Source organism: Mesocricetus auratus, unplaced genomic scaffold (genome assembly GCF_017639785.1).
Source record: "Mesocricetus auratus isolate SY011 unplaced genomic scaffold, BCM_Maur_2.0 Super-Scaffold_100006, whole genome shotgun sequence".
NCBI classification, from domain to species: domain Eukaryota; kingdom Metazoa; phylum Chordata; class Mammalia; order Rodentia; family Cricetidae; genus Mesocricetus; species Mesocricetus auratus.
The window spans coordinates 76,905,179-76,925,539 of record NW_024429190.1 but is presented as its reverse complement, the minus strand read 5'-3'; the positions used below and the strand labels follow the sequence as shown (position 1 = coordinate 76,925,539).

General features: G+C 39.6%; 1 protein-coding gene across 6 annotated transcripts in view; it reads left to right on the top strand.

Moving 5' to 3' along the window:
- Mapk10 (mitogen-activated protein kinase 10) overlaps positions 1-20,361 on the top strand; it is a 256,057-nt gene that overhangs the window by 217,892 nt on the left and 17,804 nt on the right. For all 6 annotated transcript variants that reach the window (XM_040747536.1, XM_040747538.1, XM_040747540.1 and 3 more), the window contains one exon: positions 212-336. In XM_040747536.1, the coding sequence (XP_040603470.1) occupies positions 212-336 (125 nt within the window). The remainder of the gene's footprint in view (positions 1-211; positions 337-20,361) is intronic.

Genomic DNA, 20,361 nt, shown 5'->3' with positions numbered 1-20,361 from the left:
AATTCTATTTATAATTCTGAGTGAATAATTATACTCAAATATTCACAGCATATAACCCTCAAAGAACGCTCAAAATGGTATCTTAGGCTTTGAGACAAAGTTATATAGTCACAAAGAGTTTCTTGGTGACTAGAAAGAGACTGCTTTGCTTTTTTAGTTCCCCAGCCAAAATGAAAATCTTAGGAACAGATGTTCTCATTTGTCATTTCAGCCAGCCAAGCCAGGGATTTGTTGTCAAAGATGTTAGTGATTGATCCGGCTAAGAGGATATCGGTGGATGACGCCTTACAGCATCCGTACATCAACGTTTGGTACGACCCCGCTGAAGTGGAGGCGGTAAGACATCGTCATAAACCACCCACAACAAGTAGTAAAAACACACCAAATGAGCCCACACAGGCCTTCTATAACCCCCACGTTAAAGATCATCACCTGATCCCCAGCCACTTTTTTCCTGCAACTTGTATTTTAAGTTTATTTCTTTCCATGACTTCCTGTGAACAGAGATGGGTTTGGATATTATTTCTTGTAATTCGCAATTAGGTCTTCTCCAGTGTGTTTAACTGTCAGGCTCTCTGGATGCAAACGGGAAGAATGCTCATTTATGGGAATGCTACCTTGCTTCTGTTTCCTTTATGGTGCATCCACACTGACATCATGTGGTGCTTAAGGACCTTTGGGGTAGAAAGCTTTTCCTAGGACATTGGTGACTTCACAACTTCATGAATAAGATGTAAGACAGACATTTCAAAGAGGTCCTTATTTTTTATGTTGACTATAAATAATGCACTATGGTATGTTTCTGGTATTGGACCTACATAAGGTTTATAAATCCTAGAAACTTAACTATTTTAGAAAATCTTTTCAACCACCTCCTAACTTCTCTGTGTCTGTTCTTACATTTTACCTCTGTTTCTCTGTGGGGAGTTGCTGCATAGCTGCTATCTGTTGAGCTCTATAGACCTCCTGAAGGGACTTCTCTTTCTGTACCATTTGTAACTGTGTCTATCAGCAACATTGCCTTTTCCTAAAAATGACAAAGTATCTTTAAAGTATTTGAACCCTGATGCTCACTCGACACCAGTGCAATACTTCCACCTTTGCAGTCGAATTTCCTGAGTCTTCTAACCGTGTCTGTGTCTTAATGCATTCTTGCTTAAAGACAGGCTGGCTTTGCCTCTTCTGTAAGAGTTTGCTGGAGCCACTGGTGTTCAATTCAACCCTACCCACACCTTATTTCCTTCTCTACGTGAGAAGCAAATGTTTAGTGTTCATGAGTTCCCAGGAAACTCAATCCCTGACTCCCCCTGTAGCAAAAAGGGGGCTTCACCATTTTGTGTAATATTTTTCTAAATTTTGTTCATTTGAGCAGTTTTACCATGCTATTGGTGTCTCATATTTATTTTAGTAACTTAGTTTGATTCTTACAAAATACAACCCTTCTAGTGAAATATTTTTGAGTCCCTAATGCTCTTAAAATTAGTCTATATCCTTAAGATTCAATTATTGAAGTCTTTCATACTTCATAAAAACTTGTATAGATATTCACAGAGTGGAATGAAGTAAAGAAAGAAGAGAAATGAGTACATGAGTACAACTACTTAAAATTAGGTAGTATGATTTTTTCTGATGAAATTTAATGAAATGCTTCAGGTATATTTGTAAAAATGTTAGCTAGATATAAATTATTTGACATTGCTAATCATTTATTTTGAAAGTTCTAAACCTGTGGCATGTTTGTTTTTCCTTATAACCAATTTCATGTGCTTAATCTATTTTTAATGGATCGTGGCCTCCAGTTTAATTAGAGTCATAAGGTCTGCATTTGTAATTCACTTGCAATTATGGTGCCCATAAAAGAAAGTTACTTAGAATCTATAACAAATCATTAGAATAATATCAATGAATTTAAAGTTTATTTCAACATTCCATCTCTTATAGGATGAAAAAAATATACCTCGACCTTTTCTCAATATAGTCATCATAGGGCATAGATAGTAACAAGACAAGACATACAAATTTTTAGGATCCAGCATAGCCTGAGGATTTAGTAGAGGAACCAGATAAGACAAAGAATAACAAGCAAGTGTCTGACATCAAAACTGAGGTCACTAGCTGCATGACTGTAAAACTGTCTTCCATCTACAAATGTTTTAGTGAATCCTGACCCAAGGGCAATAGTAGTTTATTACTCTCTGAAGTGTACTGCAGAGGTCACAGCTAGCAAGAAACAAATCCTAAGAGTGTTGGAAGAACAGTCAGTCATGCTTTCTTCATTGCACATAAGATTAGCATCATTGCAATAAGATGGGACCATTCATTTAAAATAAAGTGACAATTCTTTACAGATGAATGTCAACAAAATGATGAAAGACTGCGTGATAAACTTAGGTATTGTCTCAATAATCCAGATGAATGGATATATCAAATAGAACTTCAATGAATAGGAATTGTGAAGGAGTGCCAAGCTCAAATAGCTTCCAAGTGACACACATGGCATTAGGGAAAGAAAGACATTCAAAGATGAGCAGAAGGAAAATATAATTCATTGTGGAGACATGCAGGCAAGGCACATTCGACACAGGATGAAAAATACTGAGAAGGAAAGGAACCATTTCTGGGAAGTAGAGGAAGAGAAGTAGCAAAAACCCATATAAAAGTAATGAGGAATTGAGGACACAATGGTTCTGGAAAAACAAAAATGGAACATTAGTCAGGATATAAGATATCTTACATTTCTAATAACTGCCAAAATGCAAAATTCAAAAAGGAAAACAATAGAAATATTTTGCCACTCTCTGAGTAAATATTAAACATCTTCATATGAGGTTGTCAGTTGTAAATTTTGCATGCCAAGTCAATAACACACCTGTCTAGTGGAGCAGTACAGTTGGAAGTGACAGCTGTGTGGATTATTATTTCTCAAATAATGTTCAGAGAAACTGACAAAAGCTCATAGCCAACATAGAGCTGAAAGACCATACTTACATCAATGTATGTTTGATATTTGGTGTTTTTTAAAGATGTATTTATTTTTATATTATGTGCATGAGCATTTTGCCTGCATGTTTGTCTGTGGACTATGTGCATGCAGTGCCCATGGAAGCCAGAAGAGGGCACTGGACCACATGTACTGGAGATGGTTTTGAGCCATCCTGTGGGTGCTAGCTATTGAACCCCAGGGCTCTCTAAGAGCAACAAATGCTGTTACCCCCTGAGCCATCTCTCCAACCCCATACATGAAAGGTGTTCTAAATCTCTTCTGTATCCACAAGAGACAACAAAGATACACAAATTACATATTGAAGCACTAAGTGCATGTTTTTCCATTGCCCTTGTGATCTGGGAAACACTTCAGGTTGAAATTCCTGTATTGCTCTTTGCTAGTAGCATCAATCTTCACTTTTCCTCAGCTTAGTCTTCTTCCTTAGTGAAGTCTCCTGCTGTGTCCACCTCTGTCAGAGGGCTCTGAGAGTTGCAAGGTGCTCAGCACAGAGCTTGGCAGCCAGAAAGATCACGTACTTTCTTGCTGTTCCGGTTGTCATCCCTATTTCTATGAAAACATTTATATACAATGCTTTGCCGTCTTTTGGTATTAGGAACAGCTACCAAGTATAAAAGACATGCTGGGTGGCAAAGTACTCTACAGTTTTGAGATGATTATAAAAAAAATGGAGTTTCAGACACACTTAACATTTTGGTTCTTTTTGTTGTTTTTGTTGATACATGTACACACATTGCCTAGTGTAAGAGCCAAGTGCCGTGGTTTTAAACTAACAGAAAGCAAGTGACATAGTCTCTATAGCTCTAAGAAATTTGGGGCTGTTGTAGACACTTTGGGCAATGTAAATATGCTATCTTCCTTATGTCTTGGAGAGACACCACCTGATTCTTGTCTACCCTGTTAGGCAGAGTGGAATCTTAAATGTTACATCCCTGTTCACAGAACCTTAGGGGACAAAGAGCAGCTATAAGTCAAGGAAGAGCTGGTGAGCTATGTCTCCCGACACTCAAGAAGGGAACATAAAGGAAGCATAAAATGAAACCTGGTACACAATTAGGGTATGTGGAAACCTCCAGGGCATAGAAAATTGCCAAGCATAGGAACCTTATTAGATATTTCTATGGGTCTTATACATTAAAATGTAGGATGGTAGGGGACTAAAGATAAACAGGAGAAGAAGAAATGTGTTCTGTGACTATTGGCATCAGAACTCAAAGCCACCATCATAGTGAGGCCAGTTCACCTGTATGGGGTCAGAAGACATTTCTTGATTCCTGATTCTCAAGTGTTGAAAAACAAAGAATCCTGATCTGATTCTAGAAGCCTTGTGTTGGGGTCAGACTTTAAGTCAGGAGTGATGAGTCACTGAACTGAGGGTACTGCTGTCTCAGAGGCCCTGGGACAGTCATGACAGTTGCAGTGTTGCTGTGGGAATCTGGGCATAAAGATAGGTTGAACCAGACAGGTATATTGGAGTTGTGTTCTCCAGTTTATGATACTGAGGTACTTGAGAACCCAGAAGAGGTGAGCACATCAGACAGGACCTTGTGTGTGGCCGCCCCCTGGGACTTCCAAAGATAATCATCATGGAGATGGAGCTAAAGCTGCAATATAGATTAACTTGGGGCCTAGGATTTGGTATCTAGAATAATGTCAAGAATGTTAACTCATAGCAGAACAACATTTCCCTTTGGGAGTCCTACTGAATTTCTGTGCTTCCTTCCCCTTGTATGTTGACGTCTCCCACCTGTGTGTTGTACAGGGTTCATGGGGAGCAGTGTTGGACACAGTGTATGAAGTGTGAAGGGTTCTGTGGTTTTCTTTTAGACTGGTCACTTCTGCAGCACATATGGTCCTTCGTTCGTCTCACTCACCTCTTTTTGTTACCTCCTTCTTTCTCCTTCACTTTCTAGACTTTTCTCTTTCCTTTAGCTTCTACACAGCAATTCACACAGGCCTTGAGAATTCTTCAGTAGCTTCGGTATTTATACATTGGTTCTACAAATATGAACGGAATTCAAAAGCCATGCCTCTTTGTAACATAAACAATGGTGATTCGGTAGTGACTTTAAAAAATAAAGAACCAAATCAGGCCTGATGACACGTGTCTGTAATCCCAGCACTTTGAGAGGCTAAGGCAGGGAGATTGCATAGAATTGTAGGCTAACCTAGGATATGTAGCAAGTACTAGTCAGGGAGGACTAGACTTGGCTCACAAAACAAAAGACAAAAAAGAAGAAAAGAAATTCCTAATCATCACTGTTCTGGGTAGGTTTCTGCTTAGTTAATTAATAGAAATTTTTATTGCATTGAAATATTCAATAAGACAATATCTGCTGAAGACAGCATTACAGATGTGGATTATCTATCTTACTTGCTTACTGCATGTTTAATGTGTGATTCCTGAATGAGAGAAGGACCTGTAATCACTGTCCCTTACAAATGTCAATCATTTGTACAGTGAAGGTCTTCTAACCCTCAACCAGATATGTACCAGTCACTGCATTGTAACAAGCCCACTGTAATTATCACTCTCCAGCTGTGACTGGTAAACAGACATTTGACTCTGGGTATAAAACAACAACCTGACCAGATGTTAGATGCTGAAATGTATGTATAATTGCTAAGTAGTCCAGCAATCCTAAATCTTTGCTGCAAGGATTAGAAGTATAGCTTTAAGACTGACCTGTAATTAACTATGCGTGTCCTTCAAACAAAGTTAACAAAGTTGAGGATGGTGGTAGGAAATTATTCCCATTGGTCATTATTGCTTTCTTTTAATCCCTTGGATATACTTCAAAGTAAACACTAACATGATTTTATTATGAACATCATGTGTTTTGCAGTATTAACGCTACTTGATGAATGATTAATTTATGTATGATTTCTAATATTTACCCACTATGGCTTACTCACTGTAACAACATTGTAAACAAAAGTCTTTAAAATATATACAATAATAACGATCTTCAGTTTATTCTGCTGGGCTCAATGAGCATAACCTTGGGACTAACCAGGAAAATCTAAGCCACAAGAAGAAAGAGTCAACATATTTAATATTCAGACAACTCATCAGTTGTTGTTCACTTCTTGGAGATACCCCACTGAATGAGATATACATAAGCTTTTGTCAAGTATTTTATGATCTTTGCATTAAACTTGTGAGCCTGAGTTTAGCACTGAGTGTTAAACATTAACTATCTGGAAAGAGAAGATTTAAACAAGTTATAAATGCAAACAGCTCTGTATACAGAAAGCCTCTTCCCCTGGGAGGAAGGGATTAAAGTCTGTGCAGTTGGCATTTCCACTGGTGAGCAGTATCAGAAGGTGAAAGCATGCCTTTAAGATGGTTTCTGAATGTTTAATCCACCTAAATTCAGAAACTACCATTCCTGTTTGACGGCTTCTGCCTCAGAATGCAGGAATGCACTAAAAGTGATAAATATCATTTGTATTTTGTCTCTGTGTGCCTGAGAGGAGAGCAATTACATGCAAAGTTTATCACACACAGTTTACTAGCAACTCTCTAAAACTAATCAATATTCAGTTAGCATAACCACAGGGTTTCAGCTCTTTAAGAACTGTATGGATACTTTTCACAATTTTCATTAAAAACCATTTCATTAAAATAGAAAAGAAAACTAATTTCTATTTTTGTTGGTAGGAAAATGTCTTTGCTATTTCACTAGCAGACTGTTTAGCATCTCTCCCTGAGTATGACCTTATGTCTTAGTTAGGGTTTCTATTACCACAATAAAACACCGTGATCAAAAAGCAAGTTGGGAAAGATAGGGTTTATAAGCTTACATTTCCACAGTACTATTCATCACTGAAGGAAGTCAGGACAGGAACACAAGCAGGGCAGGAACCTGAAGGCAGGACCTGATACAGAGGCCATGGAGGGTGCTGCTTACTGGCTTGCTCCCAATGGCTTACTCAGCCTGCTTTCTTATAGAACCCAGGACACCAGGCCAGGAATGGCATAATCTACAATGGTCTGGGCCCTCAGACATTGGTCATGAATTGAGAAATTGCCCATAGCTTGCTCAGCCTGCTTTCTTAATCAACCCAGGACCACTAGCCTAGAGGTGGCATCATCTACAATGAGCTGGGCCCTCCCTCACTGATTACTAACTGAGAAAATGCCCTACAACTGGATCTCATAGAGACATTTTCTCAGTTGAGGTCCCCTCCTTTCTGGTTTGTGTGACAGAAGCCTTGCCAGCACAGGTAATTACTTCTTAAAGCTTTGCATGTGTACCAACTCATACAAAGTTATAAAAACATTCCTTGTTTTTCTTTAACTCCTTTGAGTCATATTTATCACTTGAATCTAAGCTTGAAATTTTTTCTATATATTTGCAACTAGACACACCATGACACATAGAGAAAGCCTATCAGTGGGTGGGTTTCATTTTTGAAGAGTAAGGTCCCACTTGCAGCTTTTATGAAGAGAATTAGTTTCTGAAAGATTTCTCAGATTGTTTTTGGGATTTTTATGAAAATTAAATTGGAATGGTCTCCCATGTATTCAAAAACAGATTAAAAAACCAATTTAGACTGAAAGAAAGAATAACTTCCTGAAGTAGTCAACTGCTCAGTGTTCGGTTCCGTAGTTCATTATCATAATCATTATTAATAAGTTCAAAGATCAGTCAATTTCCCAAGTTCTTATTGAAGTTTGCACGCTGGTCATGGGTGGCCTTCTTTTACAGGATAGACAAAGGGACCAGGAAGGCAAAACATGTCTCGTCTCCTCATTGCTTCACTTGAATTCTAGTTTTCAGACTAAATGTTACCAAGAATTCTGTTAAGTATGATTTGTCCTATTCTCATGGGGCTTATGCACTGACTGCATCTTGCTCAGCTGGTCCCTCCATCTGTCCCGACACAAGGCCTATCTCATATGATTTCTTATTACACAGTACACCGTGTAATAAGAGCAACAACATGGTTGGCTTACGCGGAGAGCTAGTTCAGTGCCATCTATCTGTCATGGAAGACCCTTTTAGTGTGAGCTGAACCCTAAGTTGTTAGAATGTATACACATTTAGAATTAAGTGGCAAGAAACGTGGGCATAACGAATGTGAATTTAATGATGTGTTTAGTTACAAAAAGAGCACCTCATAGTTTGTAACTCTCATTTTACTTGGTACAAGTTAAATTAAATGCCTGTGATTCCTAATATTTGCCATTTGCAGATTTAAAAAATCCATCTGTTCATGCCAATGTATTCTGTTAGCAGCAGAATGTGGGCAATTTACTGATTGCCTGGAGAGAAAAGAGAACCTCACTACATGTTTTATTCCAAGGATCTGGTTGTTCAAGTGAATCTGGCTTTGAATCACATTCCTGTTGTTTTGATACCATGCATTATGGTGCTGGGGGCTTGTCAAAATATTTGTTGTAGGTGGACTTAGCCACCTGTGTTGAGGGACTCCTGTCCCTCCATTGCTTGTGAAAAGAATATGCACTTCACTCTGTGTTATCTCTAATTTTAGAAAATGCTCAAGAGTAACTTTCATCCTTATTTCGTTTTATTGGTATACACAGAATCTGCAGAATAGTTGAGTGGTTCAATTCTCAAAGACACACCTGCATTGCATACAAAGATACCTATGCTCCAAAGAGCCCATGCTGAGATTTTCTACAAGGCCCATATAGTAATCACTATTTGTAAGCTCCAGATTGAAGGGCCACATTAGTGCTCACCCATAGCAAATGCCCATCTGTAGAAGACCTAAGTAGGTTTACTACTTGAGGCATTTTCTTTGGTTCTTTGCTGTCAGATTCAAGGCAGTTTTGCTGAATGATGAAACTTTAAGTATGATACCTTTCATTAAAAAATACCTAATCCATTTGAGATTGTTCTGTTGAGAATTCTCTGTTTAGATCTGAATTCTGTTTTGTAACTGAAGTACTTGGTAGTTTGATGTCTAGTGTCTTGAGTTCTTTATATATTTTGGAGATGAACCCTCTGTCAGATGTGGGGTTGGTGAAGATCTTTTCCCATTCTGTAGGAAGCCATTTTGTACTGAAAGATACCTTGCTCACTTTCCTCTCCTCTCCTCTCCTCTCCTCTCCTCTCCTCTCCTCTCCACTCATCCCCTCCCCTCCCCTCTCCTCTCCTCTCCTGCCTCCCCGCCCCTCCCCTTCTCTCCTCTCCTCTCCTCTCCACTCATCCCCTCCCCTCCCCTCCCCTCTCCTCTCCTCTCCTGCCTCCCCGCCCCTCTCCTTCTCTCCTCTCCCCTCCCCTCCCTTCCTCCTTATCCTCTCTTCTCCCCTCCCCTCTCTCCTTTCTCTCCTCCCCTCTCTCTGTGGGCATGTGTATGGCTTTAGGTAATTTTTTAAATGGTCTTTTTTTTCTAAGAAATACAAATTGGCAGCCTCTGGTCAAGAGCTCCTTTGCTGGAGAGTTTCTCAGAGTTAAGTTGATAGCTGGTTCATGAGTTTATGGTGACATTCTACAATGGATGACACGGGTTTCACGGGAGTGGCAAGTTCAGCCTTCCTTGTGTCTTGCCTCATGTTGTTCCTCCCTCTTCTTAAAACAGTTTCTCAGGACACAGTTTTCTATGTCCTTCATAGGGCAAGTCTTTCCTTGTCATTTCAATTCCCAACAATTTCGGTCTGCTTCTGTTCTCTAAGGTATTGACTCTACTCAGTGTTGCAGCAGAAGGTGGAAACAAACAAATGCATGGCAAAAACACCCCACAAGGCTGAGTTTGCTTTGCCAGACAGCAGACAACTCAGGTTAATCCACCAACCTGGCTATACTCTTAAGGATCAAAGAGAAACATTATATTCTAGGAAGGATGGGAAAGCAGAAACTCCAATGATGCTGACAACCAGTATGTGTGATCACGTGGAAACAGATGGTTATAAACACTAGAGAATATCGATGTTGACCTTTTTAGCATTAAATGAAGTCTGCAGCGATAAAGTCAGAATGGCCTCAGAACTGCACAAGTCTGCAGGCTTGGGGTGTGTAGCTCAGCACTGGTAGAGGCATGCTGCCTGCAGGGAGGGGGTTGCAGAGTGTTAAATCCTGACAACCTGCAGAGTCAGGGAAAACACTGAATTTAAATGTCCTTCCCACAGGTAGAAGCATAGCTTAGGCCCTGGGGCAGCTGTTAGAAGGCAAAATGGAATCATCCAGAGATGAGGCAGCATAGTGAAAAGGTTACACTTCCTTTTACAAGTCTATTAAAAATTGATGGTCTTTCCCAGAGTGTGCACCATAATAAAGTTATTATGTTCCATTTTTCATGGAGAGGCAGTCATAGGACTGATAAAATTCTCTTCCATAACTTGTTCCAGGTTTAATATAAAATTCCCAGTGTCCTTTATGGCTCACAATGTCTTAGGAAAAGGTGTGAAACTTGTTGTCCACAAAAATAACTTTATCCCCAAAAGTTTTCCCCAATTACTCTCTTGTGCATCATTCCTGGAAAGGGGGGGTTTCTATCTTCATGTACATCGTGAAAACCAAGTCCTAATATGTCTTTCTTTTAAGAAGAGAGGAACTCAATGGCTGTGCCTCAGGCAGAGCTCCAGAGAATATCCTATCTATGGTGTGAGCTACTTTGGACTGGGTTTGGCAGAAAACTGTTTTGGTGTTTTTGCTTTGTGACATGGTGGTAGAGCGCTGTTTTCAGAGTGCAGCGGTCTGTCAGCACCTCTGTCTAGGCAGGCTTGCCACATCACCTTGCAATTGCTGTTTGATCACACAGCAGGCTTGTGCCCAGCTAGAATCCACACAAATACCTCCACAAAGAAAATTTAAATGGTGAGGAACTCACGTGCAGGTGGAAGGCTTGCCTATAGTTTAAACTAAAAGCGACACCAGTCTACAGAGTGAGTTCCAGGACAGCCTCCAAAGCCACAGAGAAACCCTGCCTTGAAAAACAAAACAAACTAAACCTCAAAGTGTGGTTCGTCATCAGTTCATTTTAAAGATTCTTTCATACGTCCAAGCTTTCCCAACCCAAGGTGTTTTAGATAAGGGAGAGGACTAACCAAGAAACACAGCGAAGGAAGCCGCAGTCCTAGTGCAGGGAGATGGCAAAATACATACAAACTACTGAGGGAAAACAAGGAAAAGACCTGGATTCGGGTCACGTGATATCGGTTGCTCATACGCACTCAATTCATTCACTGAAGTGTGTATTACATTTTAGCTATACACTGTAGGTTCTAGCAAATATTTTTATTAACAAATCAGAAGCTTCTCACTCCTCGGAGGCTTATAGTGTGTGGTCTGTAGTTATATGAGAGATTATTAACAGAGGTAAGTTCCATGTAAAGGGAGTTAGAGATGTACGGAAGGGCAGAGGGATAAGGAAGCCTTCAGTAGACAGGGTTTTCCGGGCACATGGGGGGGGGGGACGGGAGGAGTAACCAAATGATGAACGGGAAGAAAGATGAAGGAGGGAAAACAGCTTTCTCTGAGGCAGTCAAAGGAGACATGGGTGACCCTAGTGAGCTGTACATTGACTTGGTGCAGTCAGCCGGGAGAGGTGAGAAATGGGCTGGACACTGAGGCAGGGACCAGGATGGGAGCATTCCTCTGTCATTCCCAGGGAGCACACGAGTGTTGATGGCTGCTGAGCAATGGTAGTGATTTAACCAGGGGTTAACGTAATGGGCCTTATGCTTAAGCAGATCATTTTTATCTTGATTGGTACAGTGATGGATATTAGCAGAAAGAATGGAATTAGAGATAACTTCACTGTAATTGTCATCACTAATCTCTACCCAAGAAATATCTTGTCTAATAAATTTTAAGGGAAGTGCTCAATTAACTTTGAAAAGGTATGCAGTTAGAGAGGTGTTTTATGGATATAATTAAATATTTTAAATATGGCTGCTTTAATCTATAAAGCATAAGGGGAATGCCTTTTATTTTTGCAGTGATAATTAAAAAGCCCACGTAGACTTGTTTTCCTTCTAAATTAGTCCTTGGAATATCTCTGCTGAGTGAAATGACATGGCTTGAAGAAAATCCTCTCAAAGTGAAATGCCTTTTCCAAAAGGAAAAGCAGCGAATGGGTAAAGCTTTGTGTTAGATTGTAGTTTGCTCTGGTTGAGTTTATTCTTCTCGAGACACAGCCCCCAGCTCCTTACTGCCCAGTCGTTACTCATCCATATTTTAAATGAGGAATTTTTTACGATACACAGACAGTAATATGGATCCTGAAGGGGACATAATCAACCAGAAACCATTCCCTGACTCCAGGTGATTCTGTCCTGTTGAAGTCTTTCAGCCCCAGAACCACCTTTCCTGTGTCATACACCTTAGACTCAATCATTGTAGCAGCAACTTGAGGACAAGAATTTTGTTGTAGTCTTTTATATCATGTATTGGACTTTGCTTTTATTTTATTTTCTTTGTTTTCTGTTTTTTTTGTTGTTTTTTATTTTTTTGCAAAGTGGGTATTCAGAAATACTAGGTGAATTACTGATGCTTTTGAATGATTAGCATATTGACTGTTTTATATAGTTTTCCATTGTTGATTCAATTCTCCATCTCTCTTGCCATAGAACTCTGGTCAGTCACTGCCTCTAGGTTATTACTCAAGTTCTAGACAAGGTTAACACGATTTCATGCAGATGTGCTGCTGACAGCTAAGGCTGGCAGCCAATACCCACCCAATTGTGTCATCACCTTAAAAAGCTGATTTCTCTTCACAAGGGCAGTATTTTAATAATTTAACTGCTAATGGAATTTAAAATTGCGATAAATATAGAACGATAATGTTGTTCACCTTTTGGGTAGTCATCTTGTATGTTCATGTGGAGAACAAATGCGTTCTTTGTAAGATGCTGGGGTTGTCGGCCAGTTATAACTAGGTCAGCAGAAAGAGGTCTCTATATCAGATTAAAAGAGTTTGTCAACTCAGAACCTAGACCCATTCAGAGAAATCAGTGATTAAAAAAAAAAGATCTGGAATAAAAATAACTAGGCATTCAACTTGCTAAACATTTGGGAATTAAAAAGCTGTTAAAGTTTATGTGAAAACATGATGCTCTCCTCTAAAGATGGTAAAATGTGTTCAAACTAGTTTTCCTTAGTGCAGCTTCTATCTGTAACTGTGGTTCAGAATCTCTGTGGATTTGTAGGCCACACTCTACACTGATGCTTGTTGAGGAGCATGGTTCCCTGTTATATTTCAGGGCTGATGTGCTATTATTGACTCAAGTACTGATAAAAACACTGAAGGTCCTCAGCCCCCTGCCCACTTTCCTTCTGTTTTGTGGCTGTAGCAATGATGAGAATGACAGTAGGCTGACTCAGCAGTGTCTGTGTGTGGTGTGTTCACTTTCACATGACACTTCTTCTAGCTCCTTTACAGGTTTTGTAAGCTCTAGCAAAGGCTGGTATGTTCTTTAGACCAGGAGAAAGGTCTTCTAACAGGAGTTGTTGCTCCTCTGAACTGTAAATGGATTCTTTCCTGGCATCCGTCCACACACGGTTGTCATGCCGCGCACACTACTGAACTGATTCATTGTACTCATGCCTCTCTCTCAAATCTGCTTCCTCTAGTTCCTCTGGAACACACTCAGTTTTATTATCTGTGTGCAGACAAAGTGACATCACTGGCAGTATGATTTGTAAATGTCACTTGAGATCTGCTCCCCTGTGCTGTACCAAGACGAACACTTCACTGTTTTCCCAGTCTCTTCTGAGCCTTGTAAAACTCTAGGAAAGGATGAATGTCCTCAGGCAATCTTGCTGTTCTCATTTAAATGAGCACTACTCATCTTGTGAGTCACCTACTACTGCTACAACCCAGAACCTCAGTGCTGTTTATCATGGGAGAAGGTGGGGTTAGCCAGTCTCAGTAGGAGGCCTCTAAGGAGTCTTGGTGTTAACTGTTGTGATAAATGCAACTTGGTGAGGTAAGGATTTATTTGACTTATACTTCCATATAACAACTTATCATCAAAGGAAGTCAGGACAGGAACTCAAACAGGGCAGGAACCTGGAGGCAGAAGCTGATGCAGAGGCCATGGAAGAGTACTGCTTACAGGCTTGCTCAGTCTGCTTTCTTATAGAACCCAGGACCACCAGCACAGGGATGGCACCACTCACAATCAGCTTGGCCCTCCCCCGCATCAAATACTAATTAAGAAATTGCCTTACAGCTGGATTTTATGGAGTCATTTTTTCCAAGTTGAGCCTCCCTCTGCTCCCAATGACTCTGGTTTGTGTCAAGTTGACCTAAAACTATCCAATAAAATAGGAAAGCAGTTTCATGTTATAAACATCAGGATGAGGAAGCTACAGCTGCAAGTTAGTATATACAATGATCAATTGTTTGCCCTTTAACCAATGAAGAGGGCTTGCTGTCATGCCAAGCCTTACCTGTGGGGCTGAGTCACTGGAGTCCTTGACATGGCCAAGCTGGTGTCAACACTACACGTTCACTCAAGACTTCACCCACTCAGGGCTTTCTCTGCTCCCTACAGTTGATCCTATACATAGAACTAAAGAGCAACAGAAAGACAGGACAGACCCTTTGGGGCATTGCTCAAGAACTTAAAACACACTTTGGATCTTAGTAGTCAGATAAGTATTTGTTGAAGTGAATAGTTTAAACTATAAGCCTTGAGGCTCATGGATTTTAATGAATGGCTACTCTTGACACAAATTATGTGATATATATGTACATATGTATATATATATGTACATATGTATATACACATGCAAAGGTTGGGTCTCTTTGTTCAACAAGTGGAATGTTGAACCTACATTATTTAATTTTTGCTCATTGAAAGTTTTTTTCCAAGTTTGTATGTATACATTCTGAGCACAGTAATTATTTCTGCTTGTTGAATATCTACTCTACGTGATTTACAGAGCCACACACCAGTGAACAAAACTGAACAAATGGGCAATCATTGTCCTCTGTTATTTGTACCATAGTATACTGAGGAATACATGCTGAGCAATAAATAGTTCAAATTTTAAACACAATATAATGGAATTGCATAGAAAAACACTCAATTTAGCATTGTTCATTATAGGAGGCTCCTTGAAGGGACTAATCTCTAAGTAGAGGTATGGAGGATAATAGAAGGATTAAAGTAGAGAAGACAGGCAGGATTCAGGAAATATGCGCTCATTCCAAGATAAATGTGAGGTTAGGAGAATTGCAAACCTTCAGGTTAACTGAGTGGAGATAAATGAGAAAGTAGGCTGGGCTGGGAAGCAGGAGTCAGAAAAGGAAACACCACTGTGGACCCTGTAACCTCTCCCGGGTGAAAAGAAAGTATTTCTTAGCAAGCTGGAGACCATCATCTATTTTAAACTTTCAACAAATCATTTCCTTTGCAAAGCATAACTTCAGTGGAAGACAGACAGGTGGAAAGCAAGAACACACAGCTGTAGTAACAGATTAGAACTAGTGCAATCCTGAGACTGAATATAGGAAGAGAACTCAAAAATGTTTACATACTCACCATGCATCTTAGATACTTTTCTATTACTGTGATAAAACGCCAACGTAGCCAGGCATGGTGGTGCATATCTTTAGTGTGCTAGGAAGGCAGACGTCAGATTATCTGATTTCGAGGACAGTCTGGTGTAGAAAGTTCCAGGACAGACAAGTCTACAAAGAGCAACTTTGTCTCTAAAACCAAGCTAAAGCAAACCAAGCCAAGCTAAACCAAAGCACTAATGCAACTTACAGAAGGAAGAGGGATGGAGCCCCTGTACCCCACAGTGAGACCACGGCAGCAGGCAGCCATGGTCCTGGAGAAGCAGCTGAGACTCAAATGTAGATCCACAACCAGAAATCAGGGATCATACTGGGGGTGTCATGAGTCTTTGGAATCCTTGAAGCCCACCCATCTCCTCCAATAAGACAGAAACTCCTAGTTCTTCCCAAATAGTGCTACCAACGGGGACCAAGTATGCAAGCCTGAGTCTATGAGGACCGTTCTCATTCAAACCACCGCACGCCCTGCTGAGATTCAGAACTCTGCCCTGTTCCCTTATGCTGCAACAAAACAAGTTCTGCCTTTTGACTAAGTAACAGGACTTTTATGGTCTGAACTTTGTGTATCAACTGACAGGAGTTTTAAATTATATTGAAGCCCAGGAAGGTGAAATTCTGGGATGGCTATCACGTGGCAGTTGTTTGATAGGTATATGTGAAATGAATGCATGAAAAACAAGTGGATGATGTGGGGAAGTATGGTTGATGGTGCAAGTGTTGAGTGTTATCACATAAAGAAGCAGAAAACATTTAATGGGGCAGTAAGACAATCTCCATTCCTAACACATCTAAGCTTTTTGATAGGAAAGTCTAATACATTTCTAAGCCTACTGTCTTAGTTAGGGTCCCTGTTGTTATGAGGAGACACCATGGCCACTTTTATAAAGGAAGTGATTGCTTAGACTTTCAGAAGTTTAGTTCATTATCATCATGGTGGGGAGCATGGTGGCTGGGAATAGGATAGAGTGCAGACATGGTGCTGGGTACATCTTGATCAGAAGACAACAGGAAGAGGTCTAAATACTTGGCCGAATCTTGAGTGTCATATATGACACTCAAAGCCTGTCTCCACAGTGACACACTTCCCCAACAAGGCCACACCTCCCATTAGTGCTCTTCCCTTTGGGGCCCATTTTCTTTCAAATCACTGACATCTGAAAAATAAACTACAGAATAAAAAGTAGGAAAAAAAAAAGAACTTGACTTCATCTAAACTTCTAGAGCATTTCCTCATTAAGCCTTTTGATTACATTCAGTTCACACAATAATTAAAATGTGCCTTGCTGGCTTTTAAAGGGTCCCCTGGTCATTTAGTGCTGTGATGTCTGTAGCAGTGATTGCTTGCTTTCTTTGTGAAACACTTTAGGAGACACAGTGCATCCTACAATGAAGTTTTCAACAGAAGTTTGTTGATATACCTGGCAGTGAGTACTTAGAATTAGTTTTCTCTTTAAATCAAGATGTGGAATGATTTATTGCAAACCAAGTGGCTTGCACAAAGACACCATTCAAGCCCCACTCTGTAGTGGTCTGAATCCCCCATTTGGTCTATTTCTACTTTGTCCCTTTCAGGTAATCTATGATTGAATGACTTTGAAGTCCCCCTTGCTCTCTCTGCTGCAAGGCTGCCCTCTCGTTCTTTCACATGCACAATCATCATTTCAGTCGACCAAGACATACAGCCCACAGAAGGGTGTCAAATGCTTTCCTTAGTATCGATATACCCGAAGGACACCTAGGAGAAGGACAGAACTTTGTTACTTGTAAGGGACGAGAAGAGTGTTATGAACCATAGCTGTGCCATCTTTGTTCTGCCACTGCAGAAGAGCCTAGGGCCTGGGCATTGGCATTTTCCATGCTCCCAGGTGATCCAAATGCACAGCCACGGCTGAGAGCTTGCCTTCAAACTATTTGATGACAGTTACGAAACTGGAGGATTCACCCTTGCTGCACCCCTTTTCTACAGCCATAAGGTGGCAGTAGCACAGTACAATGAGTATCCTGGTCCCGGCCTCAAGTAGACACTGAACTGGAATCTGTGATTCTAATTAACAGCATTTGGAGGCCCTCATCCAGCTGGAGATAGTTTTAACCTTTCCCCGCAGCATTCTGTGTTGATTTTTTTTTTGCCTAATAAAACTTTACCCAAAACATCTTTATTTTAACAAGTTAAACAGAGAGGAACCACATCATTAACCCAGAGTTGGTAAAAAGCCAAAAATGTCATGGAAATTTATATTCAAATAGGCGTGGGTTAAAATGCTGCCACCTCTGATGACTGACAGGATGTTTGATCTTCATGTTTCACATGAACGCCTGGATAAGAGGGTTGGCAGGGAGGCTAGTAATCAGCTTCTTGGAAATGCTCACAGAATGATGAAGATGTTGAGGAGAAAACTGATGATAATGTCAGTTACAGAAAGCCCAGACAGAAACTAGGACAGCACTCTAATTGTGATGCTTGTTTCAGGATTTGGGTCTCTTCCTCTTTGTTCCCTACCAACTTCTTCAGAACATTTTGTAGTACACTAACATACTCCATCTGTTCTCTTTTTAAAGAAGAACGTCAATACCAACTCTTCAAACCGTTTCATTTCTGCCCTTAGCCTGGAGATGTCATCCATCTTTATACTCATGCTTCTACTGGAGATAGTCCTTGTTCAGGATAAACCCCCTGTTTCATTTCTCAGGCTCTGAAACTGCCATCTCCACAGGTGCTAGGGGCTTCCATGTGGCAAGATCAATGGGAAGTGGCCCTTTGCTTTTGTGTCCTTTGCCCAATAGAGGCTGACATCCTTCTGTTGTGATACCCCTTCCCCTTGGTATCTCCATAGCGACAACATACTGTCCATATCTCCATGGCAACAACACATTCTTTTCCAACTTAAAGAACATTTTCCTTCTTGTAAAACATTTAGGATAATATTTATTTGTCTAAACTATTTTGATCCTTCTTTATTTCTTCAGTCTAATGCTCTCCAACTTAGCTATTTCGGCTGTGCTTCCTTTTTATTCTTAAGGACAGTTTGCCAGTTAAAGTATATTGATTGATTGGTAGGCCTTTCTTTCTTTCTTCTTTCCTTCCTTGCTTCCTTTCTTCCTTCCTTCCTTTTTTGTTTTGTTTTATTTTTCAAGACAGGGTTTCTCTGTATAGTTTTGGAGGCTGTCCTGAAACTAGCTCTTATAGACCAGGCTGGTTTCGAACTCACAGAGGTCTGCCTGCCTCTGCCTCTTGAGTGCTGGGATTAAAGGCATGTTCCGCCATCACCCAGCCTTTCTCTTTCTTTCTATTTTTATTTTTGAGATTGTAATATAATTACAACTTTTCTCCCTTTCCATTCCTCCCTCCAAACTGCCTACATATCCTTTCTTGTTCTCTTTTAAATTCATGGCTTCTTATTTCATTATTTGTTATTGTACACATATATGTGTATGTATATAAATACATATTCTTAAATATGACCTGCTTTGTTTCTTTGTTTCTTTCTGCACTTTGTATTTTCCCACTTCTATCTTGGTCTGTGAGGTTTCTACTGAGACTCCCTTTTTGTTATTCACTGATTGTTTTTCTTAGCAGGTGTAAGATCATCAATCTGTCTTTGAATTTTAATAGTATTAATAGAATATATCTTTGCACATTAGAATACCTCTTTGCATCTTTAACCTTGTTTGGAATAAATATGACTCAAGACTTTTAATTTTTCCATAATAGCTGGATAATCATATATTTTCCTGAAACGCAGACAGTTTTGTTGTGATCAATTTTTAAGTAAATGTTTTATACCACGGTCTTCTCTTTCTTTAACTTATGTTATACAAGAGTTATCTGTTTAGAAACTACTCTGTGATTCCATAAAGTTTCTTCATTTCTTTCCAGTTGTTTTATCCTCATTCTTAGGCTGTATGATTTCAAGCTAATTGTCTTTATGTTCACAAATTCTCCTATTTGATAAAGTCTGCCATGATGGTCTCTGTTACATAGTACCCTTTAATAGTTGTTCTTCTCAGCTTTATTATTCCTATTTGATTTTTCCATATAATTTCAACTTTTCTGTTAAATTTCTAGTTTTTATTTTAATTATGTTCTTGATTTCATTGTGTGTGTGTGTGTGTGTGTGTGTGTGTTGTTTTCTAGATTATATTAAAGCAATAATTTTGAATTCTTTGTCAGGCAGTTCATATGTCTCTGTTCCTGTGGTTTGCTGCTACTGAAACTTCTATCTTTCATGTTTTTTGTAGCCATATGTTCAATGTCTGTGATTTTGATGAATTAGTGATTTATTTCAGCATTTGAAGATAGCTTTTGTAAGAAGAATATTCTAAAATGTGATGTTAGCTAGAGCAGGGGCTGAAAACACAAAAGCACATACAACTTAGTACTGCATAGGAATTAATGTGTCCATGAAGAGAAGTTTTGAAATGTTCATCACCAATTTCAGCTATAATTCAAAAATTGTTCCTCTATGAATAGACTACATTTAAATTGAATATTTCCTTAAATGTATTTGGTTGTACTTAAAATACCCTTGTTGGCTAAAAATTTCCCATGAGACATGTATTTTTGGCAATAATCAAACTGCCAAACTTAGTAAGAGGAAAACAAAACACATCTCAATTTAATAGTGTATCATTTACTTTGAGTCACCTCTTGACTTAATATACAATGCACACACCAAGTAATGGTGCTATAAATCTTTTATTGACATGCTTTGAAAGGCACCAGTAAAGAGAAAGATGGAGAAGCTTGTTTGGGACAAGAGACTAAAAGCTGTTGTGTAGGTGAGAACATGACTGTCATAGGAGAAAATATCAAAATGTCAACTTCACGGCTCCCAAAATGGATAAAAGGAACA